At 40.4% G+C, this 20,224-nt stretch overlaps 1 protein-coding gene across 15 annotated transcripts in view; it reads right to left on the reverse strand.

Annotated features, from left to right (window-relative positions):
* Window positions 1-20,224, reverse strand: part of UNC79 (unc-79 homolog, NALCN channel complex subunit) — a 163,360-nt gene that overhangs the window by 66,291 nt on the left and 76,845 nt on the right. For 10 of the 15 annotated variants that reach the window (XM_070753573.1, XM_070753485.1, XM_070753465.1 and 7 more), the window contains exons 29-33: window positions 13,898-14,080; window positions 12,571-12,733; window positions 9,792-9,944; window positions 7,490-8,725; window positions 4,362-4,469 (exon numbers count right to left, since the gene is read on the reverse strand). In XM_070753573.1, the coding sequence (XP_070609674.1) occupies window positions 4,362-4,469; window positions 7,490-8,725; window positions 9,792-9,944; window positions 12,571-12,733; window positions 13,898-14,080 (1,843 nt within the window). The remainder of the gene's footprint in view (window positions 1-4,361; window positions 4,470-7,489; window positions 8,726-9,791; window positions 9,945-12,570; window positions 12,734-13,897; window positions 14,081-20,224) is intronic. The other 5 variants (XM_070753529.1, XM_070753512.1, XM_070753475.1 and 2 more) reach the window with 3 other exon arrangements.

The following is a 20,224-nucleotide window of genomic DNA, read 5'->3' on the forward strand; positions in this document are numbered from 1 at the left end:
GTGAGCTGCCAGGAGGGATTGAAATGTTGTAGCTTCCCTCCTATTGGCATCAGGGCAGAGTCATTTACAACGACGAAACCCCCTCTGGCTATTTCCTCGAAATGGCCGTCTCGATTGTTGGTAGCCTCGGGGCCTGTCCTGAAACGATCCACGATCGGATCGAAAGGCCGGTTGGCTGTATTGACCATATTGACCCTGAGCGAAGGATCTTTGGGCCTGTCCCATTCCTGAGGAGGCGTCCCAGCGAGGAGTTTGGCGCCTTGTGTATGGCGCGGACCTGCGATCTTGCCTCCTATTAGCCCTGGGGAGCACTTTCCTTTTGTCCCTGTCCTCTATGAGGACCTTCTCCAGACTCTCCCCAAAGAGCATGGATCCTTGGAATGGACTCGAAGCCAGTCGCCACTTAGATTTCAAGTCCGCCTGCCAATTTCTCAGCCAGAGAAGGTGGCGTGACGACATAGTGGTTGCCATGCTTCTAGCTGAGAACTTCGCCGCATGGAGGGTGGCGTCTGCAGAGAATTCCGCTGCCTCCCGCAGTTTGCTCAGGTCCTGACGGAGGCGACCGTCTTCCGGCCCAAGCCGAGATTGCATTTCCTGCAACCACATAATTGACGCTCTGTTGATGAAGGACGCCGCGGCAGCCGCTCTGAACCCCCAGCCAGACATCTGATGTGCCTTCCGCAGCAGCGTCTCCCCCTTTCTATCCTCCGGTCTTAGGCTGTTGCCAGCTTCCGAGGGCACCAGGGTGCTGGAGACAAGTGTCACTACCGGCTGGTCAATTGGCGGGAACTCAAGGAGTTTCTCTACCTCCTCATCGAACGTGTAAAACTTCCACTCGAGGTTTGAGGGCCCCTGCGCCGCAGCCGGATGCTGCCAAGGCCGCTTGACTCCTTCCACAAAGATCTCTGATGCTGGGAAATGGTCGGTTTCGGGTTGAGGCTCCTTGAGGAGGGTAGCTGAAGTCTTTGCAGCGTCTGTGGTCTCGGTTACCTTGGGTGCGCCCGGTAAGTTCATCACCTGCTTGACCTTGCAGAGCAAGGTCCTGAAAAGCACCGGTTTGAAAAGACCCACTGCTGGCGGTTGTTCTGGCGCTGTCTCCTTTTCTGACAAGTTGTATTCTCTGTCGCTGTCATCAAATTGTGGTTCCTCCAGCAAGGACCCCATGCCCGAAGGGGGCGGTACCAACCAAGGGTTCCTCGTTTGAGCCTGCTCAGGGTGTCTAGCACATTGTTGCACCCCCGTTGCAATGCCTTGTGAGTATGCGTTGGAGATGATCTCCTGCAGGTCAGGTGGCATCTGTTGCCATGAGCCTGAAGGGCCCCTTAGGCCAGCTGCTGTGGGGGGTAAATGTGGCTGATGGACCCTGTAGGCTTCGGATTGAGAGGCCTGCAGAGCCCGGTCTGGTCCAAGATGTGCCAGGTGATGGCATGACCTGAGGTAGGGGTGGCAAATGTCTTTCCGGGGACTAATCCCCCTCAGCCATGATCCCTGTAGCCCCCAGGGCAGACTGGGTGGTCATCAGGTCAGGGGAGAGCTGTTGCCTTTGAGTTAGAGGCAATCCGGAAGGTGGGGGTGCAGGGCGGCTTCCAGCTTCTGCTCTAGGGCTTTAATTCACTTCTTAGCCTCCTTCAATGAGGAGCTGGAAGCCGAAGAGTGGGAGGCTTTCGATTTTTCTTTCGCCTTCGCCTTGCCCTTCTCCTTAATGATGGAGGAGCTGGCTTTATCACTCCCGGGCTCCTCCATTCTACTCACAGGTACTTGATTTAGCAGAGGCTCCGTATTTGCAGGACCAAACTGCTTCCTCAGGCCGCTCCCCAAAATGGCGCTCAGGCGTTCTAGCCTCCTGCGCCGGCACACTAGGGTCAGTCAGCCCTTTCGTGCCTACTGCCGCCGGAATTTAGCGTTTTCACACTCTTTCGCACCGGGCGACGCCGGCGGTCCCAAAATGGCAGCGCCCATGCCGGTCCGCGGTCCTTGGGCTTGCCGCCCTTTGTCTTGCCGCCAGCTGAGGGTCTCTGCCAGGGTTCTCTCCTGGCTCGCCTCCTTGTTCGCTCCAGAGCTCGGAGACCTCAGCGGCAGCGCTGTTATAGCGGCTCTGGCGGCGGCGGCTCCGGCGGCGGCTTTACTTTTGGCCGCCAAACAGCTGATTAGGCTCTCCAGGAGCAATGCCGGGTTCCGAGAGCGATGTTGAGCCTCCCAGTGGGGGGGGGCGGACCCCCCCACCTTTGGCTCGCAGCCTTAGTGTGGCCACGGAGGCCAGGGACCCCAGGCTGAGGTGCTCCTCTCTGGGGCAATTCCCACGGAGGGAAAAAAGGACCCCTAAGGAGCTTCGTTGGGGGTGTTGCCCGCGGAGGGCAGAGACCCCATCCAAATCTTCAGCTCCATCTGAAAGACAAAAAAAGGAGAGAACATTAAACAGGCAAGTTTCAACAATTTTAAAACAATTTTAAACAATTTTAAATGATTAAAAGGTCACTTCTAATCTAAGAGCAAAAACTCAGCAGTCTCTACACTTGGACTGAGTTTTTAAAACTGAGCTCATGGGGGATACAAGGGGGCGGTACTCAATTAATATGTAAATATTTAACTCAGTCTCTACCAATAGGATTGGTAAACTACCCATGTTGGACTCTCCTTCCAGATGCAGTGGAGAATGTGAACATTCTTACTTACGAAAAGTCCATTTATCTAAATATTGTGTTCTGATAAAAACGTAGAGGAGAATAGACTTCAGAAGTTGTGGGTGCGCCATCACTGGAGTCTTTCATAAAGAGATTGAACAACCATTTCTCTAAAATAATATAGGGCCATGATGATGAACCTATGGTATAGGTGCCACAGATGGCACATGGAGCCATAGCTGAGGGCATGTGAGGCTTTACCTTGTCAGCTCCGGTACGCATATGTGCACTGGCCAGCTGATTTTCAGCCTTCTAGAGAGCCGGGGAGGCCATTTTTCACCCTCCCCAGGCTTCAGGAAAGCCTCTGAATTCAATTCAATTCAATTCAATTCAATTCAATTTACAGTAGTACCTCTAGATACGAGTTTAATTCGTTCCAGAAGGGAGCTTGTATGTCGAACAACTCGTATCTGGAACAAATGGCTTTAGACTTTGTTTTTCCCCTCCGAGATAACCAAAAGCAAGGATTCTTGCATCACCTAGTGGACGCTCAGCTCGTATCCCGAATTTGAGCTGGGGTCTGGAACAGAAATTTCTCTCCCCTTGTGGCTTGTATCTTGGAATACTCGCATGTGGAGCAGTTCGTATCTAGAGGTACTACTGTATTAGATTTGTATGCCGCTCCAAAGACTCGGGGTGGCTCACAACAGTAATAAAAACAGTATAACAATGGAACAAATCTAATAATAAAATATATAAAAAAACATCAACAATTAAAAACCATACAGCACATACACATCAAACATGAAGCACATAAACATCAAACTCTGAAGCCTGTGGATTGTGAAAAATGGCCCAACTGGAAGTTTGTTTCCGAATTTGCAGTTCCTGAAGCCTGGGGAAAGTGACAAATGGCCCAATAGGCCTAATGGAAGTCTGGCGGCTTCAGTGAGGCCTGCGCTCAAGCACAGCGGGCAGCCTAGGGAGGGTTGTACGTGCATGCATGGGGGAGGGCATTGCATTATGGGTGTGGGCATAAGTGCATGTGCTATTTAACATGCACGCACCCTTTTGGCACCTAAGCAAAAAAGGTTCGCCATCACTGGTATAGGGTCTCCTGCTCAAAAGGAGCTTGAACTAGAAGACCTCTGAGGTTCCTTCCAACTCTTTTATTCTATGTTCATGAATGATAATACAAAATGACTTCTCAACCCTTTAATCTTCTGTAAATATAAAACTTATTATGGAGTGCCAAGTTAATCCACAGGAACTGAATTTAAACATGCCTTGGATAAACACAGTGAAGGGCTACCAAACTTTTTACTACCACACTGTGGGCGTGGCTTACACAGGATGCCCTGCATTTTCTTTCAACGTCTTCGGAGAGAGGCGGCATACAAATCTAATAAATAATAATAATAATCTTTCAGTGCAAATTGGATGCGCTGCGATGGAGTTCCATTTTCACTACCCCACTGTGTTCCCTCCCATCCAGGCAGTAGCCCACCCCTGGATAAACATATATCCATCCTAAGATAAAAAACAGGAAATAGTATAAGGGCAGACTAGATGGACCTTGAGTTCTTTTTCTGCCATCAATCTTCTATGTTTCTAATTAACACAATACACACATAAACATTTACGAGTGGAGAGAACTAATGCACCAGATGGCAAAACCTACTAAGAAGCACAAATGCAGTAAACATTGGTTTCTTTCCTCAAAGTCAGGGGAGAGCTTACTTGACATGGAAGAGTGGCTACTTATCTCTGGTACACCTGCTTCAAGTGTAGGAGCAGAAGATGACTCCCTTGGCATTTCTAAGGTTGAAAGTACTTTAGTTGGTACATCTGCAAAAAGAAATATTGCTTGGAACTGAGAAACTTTTTGGAGGCTTTTGAAATCAGAAAACAATTATTCATGAACTCTCTTTTACTTTCAATTGTTCCATTTTTTTTCTTCCTGATATTCCTTTTGATCACCTTGGCATTTAAAACAGGAATGAAATACTTCGTGAATGAGAAAACCATTTATTTTCCTTTGTATCGCACTGAAATTAAATTTACACATTCATATGCTGCAGAAGCTTTTTCGATGCACAGCTTTCTCCTATGTAAATGTTAATTTTCAGGCATCCCTATAAAGACAATTGTGAAATTGAAAAATGCCATCTCACTTTTTTCCAACATAGATTATAAGAAAAGAGCAATGGAGGAATGCAAATAACACTTGGGCTCTCTACAACACTCATATTTAATATACACGATTCGCCATCATAATGGGTATGTTGGCATCATCATAATTTGAATGCTCTGTTATATTTTGTTATATTGCATATCTAGAAGGCAGCATGTTAGAAAATGCTGCTAGGGGGGACTTCCAAGGGAGGTATGGGAACTCAAATGTCTTCATGAAAGTGGAGCTGAGAACTGCAGCAAAACCCAAGGAAACAGTGAGTTTCCATATAAAGAGAGGAGGGGAGATCACTCATATATGCTCCGGACAGCTGTTCCTATAAAGAGACTTCAGGACAACAGTTGTTAGCAGTTTTGAGCACTGGAAGACCAAGAGTTTAGCCATCTTGCTCACAACCATAGTGGAATCTTTTAAAGGACACAAGGTTAACAAAAACCCCTTTCTAATTATTCTCAGAAATTGCTTATGAACAGTGATGAAATCCAAAAATGTTTACTACTGGTTTTGTAGGCGTGGCTTGGTGTGGCTTGATGGGCATGGCTTGGTGGGCGTGGCAGGGAAAGGATACTGCAAAATCTCCATTCCCTCCCCACTCCTGGGGAAAGGATTTTGCAAAATCTACATTCCCACCCCACTCTGGAGCTAGCCACTACCGGTTCTCCAGAACCTACTGGATTTTACCCCTGCTTATTAACCATCTTAAAGCTTTAGAACTTTAAAAAATTAAACAAACAGTAAAAAGCTAAATAAACTGTATCCAAGAAAAAATTTAAATGGATTAAGAGCCCAGATAGATTTGATGTACTGCCTTTGATTATAAGATTTTACAATTAACTGTGAAAAATGAATAGCTTCTCATTGGGAAGATATTTGTTTTGGCTAGCTTGACTATTATAAGCAAGCTGCTTTATGATTTTAGAAACCTGATGCCAGAAAGAACTAAAGTTTCAAAACAGAAGGGAACTTCTGTTGTTTCTGCAACAACATCGCCAAAAAGGCTTCAAGAGTTGTCAACCTAATCCTACGTAGCGTCTGCTCCGGCAATCTCACACGACTAACCAGAGCATACAAAACTTTCACCAGACCAATATTTGAATACAGCTCACCCTATTTCAGACATAAACACTCTAGAAAATGTCCAGAGATACTTCACCAGAAGAGCTCTTCTCTCCTCCACTCGTAACAGAATACCATTCAAAAGTAGACTTCCATCCTTGGTTTAGAAAGCTTAGAACTATGTTGCCTTAAACACGATCTAAGCATAGTCCATAAAACCATATGTTTCAGTGTCCTTCCTGTCAACGACTATTTCAGCTTCAATCACAACAAAACACGGGCAGACAACAGATACAAACTTAAGTAAACTGCTCCAAACTTGACTGCAGGAAGTACGACTTCAGTAACCGAGTAGTTGATGCATGGAACTCACTATCAGACTCTGTAGTATCATCACCTAACCCCCAAAACTTTAACTTTAGACTATTCACTATTGACCTCTCCCAATTCCTAAGAGGTCTGTAAGGGGCGTGCATAAGTGCACCAGCGTGCCTTCCGTCCCGTCCTTAATGTTCTTTCTTTTTACTAGTTGCATGTATTTGAATGTTATTATTTCTAATACTCTTTTTTCAAATTTTTTGACTTTTACTAGTATCATGTATCTTAATATTATCATATCTTCACTTGACAAAACAACAAACAAATAAATAAATAAAAAGATAAAAAAACATACATCTCAATATCTGTTAAAGGAGATCTTGTAAAAATGGAGCCAAAAAGTAGCTATAATATCCACATTGTCGGTGTGGATATTGGACCGTATAGATACCCCAAATTCACTAATGAAGTATCTTCAGAAACAATTGTTATTTAAGAGATATGGGGATAAAGTGACTTTGTTCATACGATAGACAGAGCCAATTTTGCTGGGACAATTGGATGCGGATAAAGTACTACAGCTACAATCCTAAATATATTTGGCTGCAGCCTTACTGTCAATGATTTAACTCACAAAACTGAAAACACAAGAGCACGATTCAAAGATACGATTGGAGCATTTTAGGAAATCAGGCTGGGGGGTGATGATGATGATGACGATGATGATGACAATGACAACAACAAAAACAGTAACAACACATCTTAAGCCTGGAATAACAGTTGTCGTCTACTTTGGTTAATGCTGATTATTGCTATTATATACTTAGTCCAATATTCTTCTGGAAGAACTGCAGAATATATATGAAGAAATAAATAACCATTTGAAAAATGGAAAAGTGGCAAATGGAAAATTTGAATAACTTACCATGAATCAACTCCTTTCCACGCCTTTCACAAAACCTTTATTGTTGAGGAAACGATTAAACTGATAACAAATGAGAGCTCACTAGAAATAAATGTTGTCTTACTGATCTTTCAACTTTCCCTTCTCTCCTAAAGGATTTTGTTTAGCTTAGATAGTTTAGCTATGAAATATATAAGGAAGAAATGCCGACTTTCAATAAGAAGGGACCTTATTGTGAACTTTACTCAGATTCAATGTTTTCTATTTCTTTATATTATAAATTTCTATTTTACAGTCACTCAATTTTGCTGTGCTCTTCTTCCTTGGGGAAAAAAAAAGCAACCTAGTGTCACAATCAGATCGTTTCAAAATGTTTAGGCAACCGGTATTGCTCACCTGTCTCTTTCTGTTCTCCCAGCTTATCCAAGATGTTGAAGGAAATATCCAAGTATTCTCTCTGGATGGCACTCACAGCAATCTTCCTCTGCTTCCTCTGTCTGGGAACTATTTGGATTTTAAATTCTGACTCTTCAGCTTCTTCCTCTTGCTTTGGTTCTGTGCTTTGTTCTGTATCAGATTCTGCGCTGGCATCGGGCTTTTGACTTTCAGCTTGGCTATCAGAGTCCTCAGGGAGCTTAATAAAGACCGTTTTCCCAGCTGAACTCGGAAGGGGTTCAACAGGCTTAATATCTTCTATGCATAATTCAGAATTGTCATCAATGGACATCTCCGAAAGAGCAAATGATTTTTGCAGCATATCCCGTTTTTGCTTTAGTGTCAGGGGGCTGCCAGGGGATATCCCTTGAACATCTTCTGGCTTAGCTAGTTCATCAACACCCTTTTGACTTTCAGGGCTAGTTGGGGGAGTTTTGTCTTGTGCAAACGATACAAAATGACTCACTTCACATGGGGTTACAACTTTGGAACAATCTTCAATGCTGAACTGCACCAGCGGCGTTATGCTAAGACTGAGGATAGAAACACTAGTAGGACTTGATGGCGAGGAGGCAAATGTCATCCTAGAGTCTATGTCGCACAACTGACTTGTGAGATCAGTTTCTTCCTCATCACTTTCCACTATTCTCAGAGGAGGGAGTGACTCAAAAACTAAGGAGTCGCTGTCTGAATTGGAAACAACAGACTGTTTTTCGGGCCCTGATGTTGAATCAGACGACAGATCTATGAGATCTAAGTCCTCCTTTGGAGGAGAAGTTTTAGCTGGGGAATCTATGGTCAATTCATATGGTTCCATGCAGTTTAACCTGACTTCTGGTATGATAGGTCGTCGCCTTGTTTGACTTCTTCCTGGGACAGCTGGAATATTTTCCTTCTCTCCTGTATCTTGCTCTTCTGTTTTGGTAGAATAATTTTGCTGTGGTTGTCCATAATCATTCTCCCTCAGTGTGGTGTAAGTGGAAGCGGCAGGTGGCTTTTCTAAGTCACAGTGGTCTATGCATGATTTCCGACGGTGCTCGTCTAATGTAAACAACAGGGAGTCTGCATTTCCTATGTCAAGAGATTTTTGTTTTAGAGAACGCAGTTTCTTTTTCTGAATGCTTTCTTCTCTCATACAGCGCAGAATATTGTCTTGCAATATGCCAGTTTCTCTATATTCAGCCAGTTCTATTTCACCTAGAATAGAAAAAGCTGGTACTATTCCATTCAATGTCATTCTGCATTTCCATAGTTAAGCTATATTGGCATTTTAGATGAAATTCCTGTTTATAACTTCAAGACTACATTGAATGGATGCAGATAGTTCTACTTCTAGTCCTAAAGAGATTTTCCTGGGCAAGCATCAGTTAATAGGAACAAGATGGCAACATTAATACACTAATTTTAATATTAATAACATCAAGCTTAGTTTGCCATCTTTTTTTACAGTTATTGATTCATGCGTCAGCTCATGATATCAATTCTGATAATATTTACATTTATAGGAAGATTGTAAACACAGAAAATCTAGTGTAGATTTCACTATGTTTAGAAAACTAGATACTGAACAGGAGAAAATAAAAATAATTTTAATGATATTCTAAATTATAACATTCAATCTCACAGGGCTGACAACAATACAATAAGCTGTTACTTAGTATTTTATAAATGGCAATTTTACTGCATTTTATTTTACAATATCTTTATTTTAGAATAAAGAGTGCAATTTAAATATATCTAACTGGGAGAAAATGACTGAATTGAGGTTAAAAGTTCAAATTTATTCAAGCATGAAGCATAATTAAGACTTATATGCTGGCTTTGATTTTCAAGGGTGGATGAGGAAGGTCTGAAGAACACTAACAATAATATTTGGCTATAAGATCAAAACACAAAATTAATATTAATGTGCTTATATTACAAAAGATTGGTTTCCACTGAAATTTTAAGAAACTGCTTTATTAAAAGTGCAACTAGCAAGTGGAACAATTTCCCATAAAGGTGGTGCATTGTCCTTCTGTGAGAATGATATTCTTCTTTGTTGGATCTAAGATTTCTGCATTGAATAGGGAGCTGACTATTGTCTATCCACAAAGTCTCTCTATGATTTTAAAATACAGATTTTGATATGCTTGCTTACGTTAGTCAAATATATTCACAGTAAACCAAGATATATCATGCAATCATAGTATTTCCAGGCAGAAGCTTTGTGTCTAACATGACATCACTCCCACCCACCCAATACCCATAATGATATACATACTTCTTTGAGCATTCATCTCAACCGGCTGATATTTCACCACTTTGCTGCCTCCAATTCTTTTCAACCTTGCAAAGAACGTTTGTGATTCCTTGTTGCCTGTTCCAGTGGGTGTCTCATGAATGTCTGATTCATCAAAGACACTGTCTTCCTCTGCTTGAAAGAGAAAAGGTAGGCAACAGTATCACAACCTTTATCCTAATAAAAGGTCAATTATTTTCAGACAGTTTAAAGATATACCACAACAACCCTAAAGTGCTTTTTCAAAAGGCAACTGGGGTTTGTTTTTTATTTTATTTATTTGTTTATTTTGTCCAATACACAATGAGGGTTTTAGTGGGTATATATATATATATATATACACATAGTAAAATACATGATGAAGGTTATAGAGGAGATACTCATAGTAAAATATATCTATGAAAGAATAGAAAAGAAGATATAGTAATAGAACATATCAATGAAAGAATAGAAGAAGAGATATAGGAATAGAAGAAAGGTATAGGAGATATAGGAGAGCAATAGGACAGGGGACGGAAGGCACTCTAGTGCACTTGTATTCGCCCCTTACTGACCTCTTAGGAATCTGGATAGGTCAACCGTAGATAATCTAAGGGTAAAGTGTTGGGGGTTTGGGGATGACACTATGGAGTCCGGTAATGAGTTCCACGCTTCGACAATTCTGTTACTGAAGTCATATTTTTTTACAGAAATGAAAGCATTTCATTTCTCATCCAAGAAGCTTCTTCAAGTCAGAGTTGAGGAAGTTTCTTGGATGAGAAGCAAAATGTTTTCAGGAAAAAAATGGAGTCCAGTTGCCTTTTGAAAAAGCTTTGGGGAAACCATGACCTGGATATCTGAGAATTTCCACAGACATATCACAACAACATTACACAAAAAACACAACATCTTCCTTCATAGCAAAAAAAAGATACAAAGCGTACTTTGGGTAAGCTGAGGCTATATATTTGAGAAAAAAATCGTGTGTGATTGTTAAGATAACTGATGAAATTATTTTAGACAGAGGAAGAAATAAGAGAGAAAGTATGTTTGGCAAGCAGATTTGAACACAAAAATTATTTGGACTACATATTTCTTTGAATTTCGCAATACAAATGCAATAAATAAATAATAAATAAATAAATAAACAAAATTCTCGATTTACTACCTACTTACAAAAGTCACCGGAGACTTTCAAAAAGAGACTGGACAACCATTTGTCTAAAATGGTATAGGCCGGGTCTCCTGCTGAAGCAGGGGATTGGTCTACAAGACCTCAAGGTCCCTTCCAATTCTATTATTACTCTATTCTAAACCTATAAACCCAGTGCATCTTTAAATATAAAAGCTTGGATTAAGAAATCCTTCAAATAGAGGATTGTTTCTAACAAATAACTCTTTTCAATAAAATACAAGATATGTTCATCATAATAAGGCAGCATCAAATATTTCAGCTCCATCAAATCAGCCTTACAATCCAGCTGAGAAATTTAAAAAATGCCTTGCAGATTGCAAAAAGACTACAATTGTCTCAACTCAAATGCCATAATAATTCCAGAACTATTCTTTTTAAAAGACTGATGAAGATCTAAAGCAATGCATTCAGTGATGCTGTTAATTAAGGTATTATTAAATGTAATCCTACTGTTGTGCATATTTGCTCAAAATGTGTGACTTCAGCTACAAACAAAATCCTCCTCATCCTTCTCCAAATCACAGCCATAAAACAAGCATCCAGGCAAGTGCCAAAGACCTTTGCTGGAGAGAACGTAGTCTGATCTTTTTGTTTCCTTTCTAGCTTTTTATTGTGTCTTTTGAATGGTAGTGTAAATGTGGTTTGTCTTTATATTTATATTGATGGCTGATTTGTCTGAATACCAAGGGTTTAGGAATTTGCTAGAGTTTCTTGGATTTAAATTTGGTATAGGATGCTCACAGTTCTCAGGTAAAACTGGTTCAGTCTGTCCACATGTTGAAAGACCTATATGACCTATAAAGCCCTTCATGGCATCGGGCCAGAATACCTCCGAGACCGTCTTCTGCCGCACGAATCCCAGCAACCGGTTAGGTCCCACAGAGTGGGCCTTCTCTGGGTCCCGTCGACTAAAAAAAGCAGGACCCAGGGGAAGAGTCTTCTCTGTGGCGGCCCCAAACCTCTGGAACCAGCTCCCCCCATAGATTAGAATTGCCCCCACCCTCCTTGCAAGTTCCTTAAAACCCACCTCTGTCGTCAGGCATGGGGGAATTGACATACTCCTTTCCCTCCAGGCCTATACAAGTTATGCATGGTATGTTTATGTGTATGTTTTGTTTTTTTTAATAAGGTTTTTTTAAATGATTTTTTAATTATTGGATTTGTAATATATTGTTTCTATTGTTGCTGTGAGCCGCCCCGAGTCTACGGAGAGGGGTGGCATACAAATCTAATAAATAAATAAACAAACAAACAAACAAATAAATAAATAAACAAACAAACAAACAAACAAACAAACAAATAAATAATAATGAGTTTTTCTCATGCCTTTGGGCTGCTAGCTAGTTCAGATCAGAAATACTTTTAAAAAACAGGGTTACTGATTTATATGATTACATAGAGAATGCTAGTTTTCACTGCGCACTGTGGCATGTACAAAATAAACTTTACATTCTTTTCTTTGTTATATTCTATGGAATGCATATGTAGTATAGGTGTTTTTTTTCTTAAAAAACTGAACCTAAACAAGAAGATGAAATTTTAAAAAAAATCTTTAATGATATTTGGTGGAATCATATGATGTAATACCTTTTTCTTTCTCACTGTACCGGCTTACATTGCTGTTGTCACTATACAAAGGGCCTGCTGTGGCATGAGGCTTGCAGCTGTGATACTGGGCATTTAATGTATTGATGGTTATATGGATGAGACTCAGCACAATTTTACTGATATCGCAATCTCTGTAAGGATACTGAAAAGGAGAGGGAGGGATGGAGGGAAGAAGGAAGGAAGGAAATATTTTTAAACATTGTGATTATTTTCAATTATAATATTTTAATTTATTCTGAAAAAAATCTACAAAGCAATAATTTTATTATTTCAGCTCTTTTATTCTTTTAGCACATCGTAAGCCAAAGGAGGAACAATTATGATTAGCAGTGCTAAGAATTAAATCATGTTTGTACTTTACTGATAGGAAGGAATTGTAAAATAAGTTTTAAGTTAATTTTTGCTTTTAAAAGTAGCATCTGACTTATATATATCAAGGATAAACAATCCTGCATTCACAGATAACCCCAGAAGCTTCCTGTCTACAGTCTCTGGTGAAGCTGGTAGAGTCAAATTCTTCTTGTTAACCTTTTTATTGAGTTATAAGATAAAATAAGATACAAAATACAAAAGAAAATAGGAAAACAATGGGGAGGAAGAGGGGGAAGAAGAATGAGGAGGGATGGGGGGGGGAGGAAGAGTCCAGAAGTAGTTGAGTGGCTTATAAATCACAATAATAAATAAATAAATCATTGACTTACAACTTTCTCTATTGCAGTAAAATTAAGCATTACCATCAAATCACAACTTTTTGCTTTTTCATAATAACATAAACTAGCTATTTCTATAAGGATCCATCAGTCTAATTGGTAAAACCCAAAATCAAAGTTTCCTTCTTTTCCATTTCAACCACAAAGTTCAGAAATGGTCCCCATGTGGAAACAAAAGTACCGGTATTTATATTCTTTTCTTTAATCAAAACAGTCGACTTTGCCATTTTAGCCAGAAGCTTCCCATCTATAAGTTTGAAGTGATTTTTTTAAAAAACCCAGAAAGCCAATTTTCAACATTTGGAAATCACTAAAAGAATACAATGGGCATTGAACACCTCTACAAGTTTAATGAATCCATTTTGTGTTTTAAAATCTCCAGGGTTTCTTTTTTTAAGAGACAAAAAAAAAATAGTTCTGTCTTTCAGTGTTTTCCTTAATCAAAGGCCACGCCTCCTAAAGGCAAAACAAAGAGTGATCAAGATGAAGAAAAGGTAACTCACTCCAATATGTATTAACTTCATTAAAACAATTGTCCTGGGGTTCTGATAAGACACAGATTTGGAGTAACTGAAAGGAATAAGGGAAGGGCTTACCTTGTATAGGATGACAAGCAGGGCCTTCAACCACATCTGCCGAATGTGAGGCTTAAGGGACCAGAGGGAACAACGAGGGGGCTGTTGGAAATAATGTCTGAGCTGAGGGCACGCGCAGTACTTCAACACCTGAGCCACCAAAGGAAGAAGATGCTTTCCTAGGTTAATGTTGTAATCCATCACCTAAAATTAACATTAGATTAGAATTTAGAACACTCTTTAAAAAGGAAAAAATACTCTTTGAAGATTTGCGCCAATAAATTTCGCATAAAATCTTAGCAGTGGTTGCAGAAATAAACCTACCAGGTTAAATATAAGTGGCTCATTAAGACAAACCTATAATCACTTGATTGTATTAAACAGCACATTCAGTACAGTAAAGATGTATGCATCTGGCGGAGAGGAATTAATTGTCATTCATGCCCCTGAATGTGAATTTAAATGTGAAATTAAAGTTTGCATTCTTAGGATCAACTGGGAATTAATACAAGATGACCTTTCTATTAGTTATTTCTATAGCATCATAGTGAAAAGTCATCTCTATAGAAGGATAATGCTCTTGATTTGAAGTTCCTTGTAAGCAAAATTTCCCCTTCTTATTGCATGACAAAATATGAAGCAATGCTCACTGTGCTTAGCAGATATCTTGGCACAAACTAAAACCTTATACCTGCAATATATCAATAGCAATAGCATTTAGACTTATATACCACTTCATAGTGCTTTTTTACAGCCCTCTCTAAGTGGTTCACAGAGTCCGCATATTGCCTCCAACAATCTGGGTCCTCATGTATCCACACAAATGTACAAACATGTATGTATCATGCTATACCATACTATAATACTGTAGATCATATCATACTATTCAGAATCTTTTTAATTGCCATCACTATGCCTGCCACTTTACAGGATAAATGTCCTAACAAAATTTGATCTAAAAATGAATAATAGTGAAAAGATTCCCCAACCCCCAATAGTGTGGAAAAATAAAACAATAGCTGTAAAGCCAAACAGCTGATCAATTATAGCCCTGGAATTCAAGTTTTTATTTGTTTGTTTGTTTGTTTATTTGTTTATTTGTTGATTGATTGATTGATTGATTGATTGATTTGTATGCCACCCCTCTCCAAAGACTCGGGGCAGCTAACAACAATATAAAAAGACAATGTAAACAAATCTAATATTAAAAATAATCTAAAAAACCCCAATTTAAAGAACGATTCATACATACAAGCATATCATGTATAAATTCTATAAGCTTTTCACTTAATTATTCAATACTCATGAAATGTATGAAAAAGAATAATGGGAAACAAATAGGATAGCATCAAATTCCTAAACATAAATATGTATTCCAGCTATGCCCTCTCTTGATTGACATTCAGTCCTTCATTCTGAAGAAGATTTATTCTGGTAAATACATAAACATGTAATTCTTGTGTGGTCAGCACTTCCATACACATCAAGAACCCTTTAGGTATCCACATACTGCATGTACAGTACTTATTTCAAGCTAAATCCTGATATTGGGAATCTCTCAGCCAAATGATCAATCCCTTTGCCTTAGCCTAAGCTGAGAAGGGGAACATAAGGCACTTCATATATTGCTGAATTAATAGTCCTAGAACCCACACCGTCATCTGATGCGACCACATTAGCTACAGACTATAGTGCAGCAACCTCTAGTGGGTTGCAAGGATTCATCTTCAGCCTAATAATTAATTTATTCCTGCTAGAGCTTAACACAATATCACTTTGCCAAACGCTTTTCAGTCACAGTGATAGTCACTTTCAAGGAAAGAGATACAACACCATCTGCTACACTAGCATCCAAAACAAAAAATTTACTATTATATAGTGCATCAGTTCTTACTACTAGAAAATTCCTTTCCAGAATGCTGTCACAATAGCAACAATGAAAAAAGAGTATCTGTGAGAAATGTTTCATTTATGTTCTCTGAATTAAAAGGTTTCTGTTAAATTTGTGCGGGAATGAGGACGTGATTCGTAGCAACAGTTCAATACCTTTATTTCTTCTTAGCTAGAAAGAATACAGTCTTCCGGCAGGCTACAGAGAAGCTGCTTTTAAAGGCTTTCCTGTAGCCAGCTGGCCACTGACAGCAGTTTATTTCTCCTGCTACTAGACTAGCCAATCAGCAGCAATGATGCAAATCCATGCCACACCCCTCCCCTCTTAGTTTGTGGATATTCTAATTGTCTCTGTATACAAGTTACATGGTTACACAGGTAAGCAATGTGCCATACAGTTTTTCTGGGCTTGTGCAATTCATTAGTCTTTGGGAACTCATTGGTGGTGGACATGCCGTCCGTTGCTCTTGGCTCCATCTTTGGAATTAGCTGTAACCTGCTACCAGACATGGCAGCAGCCGCTCTTGGGTCGTTTTCCTTGGATCTGGGATGACTTTGCAGGATTCTGACTAAACCCAATAGGCAGTGAAGGGCTGCCCAAATTTTTACTACCACACTGTGGGTGTGGCTTATGCAGGACGTCCTGCATTTTCTTTCAACATCTTTCAGTGCAAATTGGGTGCTCTGGGGTTGAGCTCCATTTTTGCTACCCCACTGTGTTCCCCCCATCCGGCCAGCAGCCCATCCCTGCCAAGAGGTGTCCACTCGTCTCCTCCAGTGTTGAGCATAGGGATTCTTGGTGTCTGGTAGTCAGGGCTGGTTTGTCTTGTGGAGTTTCATGCTCGGTAGTTTTGGAGGCCGTTTTCAAGAGGCTGGAATTCATCCGGTTGGTTTAGTCACAAATCCCCCAGCCTCCTTCTGAGCTGATCTACAGTATATGCTGTCCACTTACATTTGCCTTCACCCATTTGGTATCTCCAGTGTAATTATATGCAAAGATGAGGTCGCCTGTTTCCAATGACCAGGTTATTTATTTATTGGATTTATATGCCGCCCCTCTCCAAGGACTTGGAGTGGCTTACAACATATAAAAGGAAAACAATACAATACAAGTGTCCCAAATCCAATTAATTTCAACTAACTAATCTAATCTAAAATCCCCAGTTACATTAAAAGTCAGTCATTCCCACTCAAACAACAAACATTTGTCAACCAGGGGGCTGGAGTCTAACAGCCCCAAGCCTGGCGGCATAAAAGAGTCTTCAAACTCTTGCGGAAGGCAAGGAGAGTGGGGGCAGTATGAATCTCTGGGGAGAGCTGATTCCAGAGGCTGGAGCCCCCACAGAGAAGGCTTTTCCCCGAGGCCCTGCCAAGTGACATTGTCTAGTTCAGTGTTTTTCAACCAGTGTGCCGGGGCACACTAGTGTGCCGCGAGACATGGTCAGGTGTGCCGCGAAGCTCAGAGAGAAAAAAAGCAAGAGACAGAAAAAAAGAGAGAAAGAAAGCAAGAGAGAGAGATAGCAAGAGAGAAAGAAAGCAAGAGAGAGAGAGAGAAAGAAAGCAAGAGAGAAAGAGCGCGAGAGAGCTAGAAAGAGAACAAGAGAGAGAGAGAGAAAACAAGAGAAAGAAAAAGAGAGAGAGAGAGAAAGAGAGGGAGGAAAGGAGAGAGAGAGAAAGACATAGAGGGAGGGAGGGAGGGAGAAAGAGAGCAAAAAAGAGAGGAAGGAAGGAAGAGAAAGAAAGAGGGATGGAGAGAGAGAGAGAAAGAAAGAGGAAGGAAGGGAGAGAAAGAGGGAGGGAGAAAGAAATAGAGTGAAGGGGAGGAAGAGAGAGAGAGAGGATTTTTTTGTCCAAACTTTTTTTAGCCGCCCCCACCCCCCCTTGCTCAATGTGCCCCAGGGTTTCGTAAATGTAAAAAATGTGCCACGGCTCAAAAAAAGGTTGAAAATCACTGGTCTAGTTTATGGGACCTGGAGAAGGCCGATTCTGTGGGATATAACCGGTCGCTGGGACTCATGTGACAGGATGTGGTCCCGCAAGTAATCTGGCCCGATGCCATGTAGGGCTTTGTCTAGAGTCCAAGGGTTTCTCTGTGTGATAGTTTGGGTTCAATTGGTCTAGTTGCGACCTTAGTTTATGGCCCAATAGCATTTTGGCAGGGCTTTGATTCTTGGCCGCACATGGGGTGATGTGATGGGCCAGCAGGAACCTTGATCATCCAGTCAGGCTCCCTTTATGTGTGGTGAATTGTGCCAGACTTTTGGATGTCTGTGCTTGAGTTGTTTGATGATTTGGTGGCTCTAGTGTCCTCTACAACATCCTTGAACATTGCCCCTCTTCTTATCAGCAACTTCTTTTATAGATTTAGATCTCTTATTCCTGGAATGATTCAATCTTTCATCATCTCATCCTGGTTAAAGCATTTGCATTTGGTAGCTATTTCCCAGGGTTTGGGAAGTCATAGCATTAGCAGCAGTGGTAAAACTCATTTCTGCTGACCATCGGGGTTACTGCAGAAATATAGTGTTCCTTTAGGATCATCTGGAGCATTGTCCAAGAGATGGACTCGATGCCAGAGTGTGCCACTAGGGTTTGAGCCATTTTATTAATTTTTGGCCCACAGCAGGTTAGGAAAAGAGCCTCCTCCCTGTTGTCCGGCAGATCCTGGAAGTTGTTGGCTTCCAGAAACATGTTCGGTCTTCAGGTTGAAGATTGCTGGAGCAGAAGAGGTTTGAGCAGCCATCCTCAAGTTTGGCCAGAGCAGGTCGATGCTTGCTTCTAAGATGGTCATGGATGGCACGAGATGCCTTTGTCCTGTTGTCAGTCTTCAACCACCTTCATTGCCAGTGTTAGATTTGTGCGGGAATTAAGAGATGAGACGTAGGAGCTGTTCAGCACCTTTATTTCTCCTTAGCTAGAAAGAATACAGTCTGTTGGCCGGCTACAAAAAAGCCACTTTTAAAGGCTTTCCTTTAGGCTTCCACGCCACTAGATTAGCCAATCAGTGGCGACTATGCAAATCCATGCCATGTACCATTGTACATAATAATTTCAGAATTAAACTGAGCACTAAAGAACTGTATCTTGGGTGTGTCTTCCTGTCCTGGTCTGATCCACATTTTGTAGACATCCTTTGCAAGAATTGTGAGGCAAACAACCAACTATTATTGCAATTTGGCCATACTCACAGCTTAACGGATTAATCCCTACAATAGCTGACATTAAAAGAATGTTTAAAGTATTAGAAATAAATCTAAAAATGAACAAAATTAAAAATGAATGAAGTATTAATCTATTACAAATGAAAATGCGGTTGGGTCCAGTCTATTACACCATGGTCAAGGAAACATAAATATTTATTCTCCTATTACTACTGCTACTACTACTACTACTACTACTACTACTACTACTACTACTACTACTACCGCATTCACATTGGAAGTATCTACCAAGGTGCTTCCAGGTTGAAAGGAACAATGACATCATTGTTGCCCAGGGGATGCCAATTTCTTCTCCTAACAAGCTTTGATATTTCACTTTCCGGTCTTTGCTCATATGCTATGAGAAACCTGGATTCTTAGGGCATCAATGGAAATAGGTAACATCTAGATTACAGGCTAAATCCAAAGACTAATATGAGCTTCACTTGCTTTTGCCATTTTCAGTTATTCATTGCTACTTGGACTACTTAGTGTAGTTAAATCTTTAGTGTAGTTTCTTTCTTTCTCACTCATTTACATCTACCAACTTAATCAAAACAAGTCTCTAAGTGTCTTATAAAATAAAACAAACATTGAAATATAACAGCAGCAAGACAAAAACTATACCTAAGGAACATTTTATAGTTATTAAATCCATAGCAGCAGGGTCTTCTTTATCACATATCTACTTAATAGATAGCTAGACAGACAGACAGATGGAATAAACAAATTTAAATGCCATTCTAAAAAAAAAAGAAAGGACAGACCAACCTCATATATTAGAAGCTACTGTCATCTCTGGATGAATTCTGTTTCAGGAAAGAATGACCATGACTGAGAAGGCTCATTTCCTAATCCCAAGAGACTCTTTTTAATCTTCGGGTTTGTTTGTTTTTTTATTTTTAATCTTTAAACAACTGCTCACATTTGTTCCATTCAAATTTGAAGAAAGTATTTTTTTCATTTATAGAAATTGCATCAATTTCTGTTCATTTAGACATCAATTAAAATATAAGTTGACCATTTGTACCTAAACGTTTGTACAGAAATGTGTTTATGTACATCTGTATATAAGCACTATGTACATAAATGAGAGATTAGGACTTTTCAGAAACAATGCACAGAACAGTGCCTTTTTTTCCTTTTCATAGAAATAAATGCCTCATGTTCCATTGAATTCTTCTGATTATGGCTATAAATTTCATCTTCGGGAATTGCAATAGGGGTTTCAGCCAGACCATGCTGGATAATTTGTCAG

The sequence above is a fragment of the Erythrolamprus reginae genome, chromosome 1 (genome assembly GCF_031021105.1).
Source record: "Erythrolamprus reginae isolate rEryReg1 chromosome 1, rEryReg1.hap1, whole genome shotgun sequence".
In the NCBI taxonomy this organism is placed as follows: Eukaryota; Metazoa; Chordata; class Lepidosauria; order Squamata; family Dipsadidae; genus Erythrolamprus; species Erythrolamprus reginae.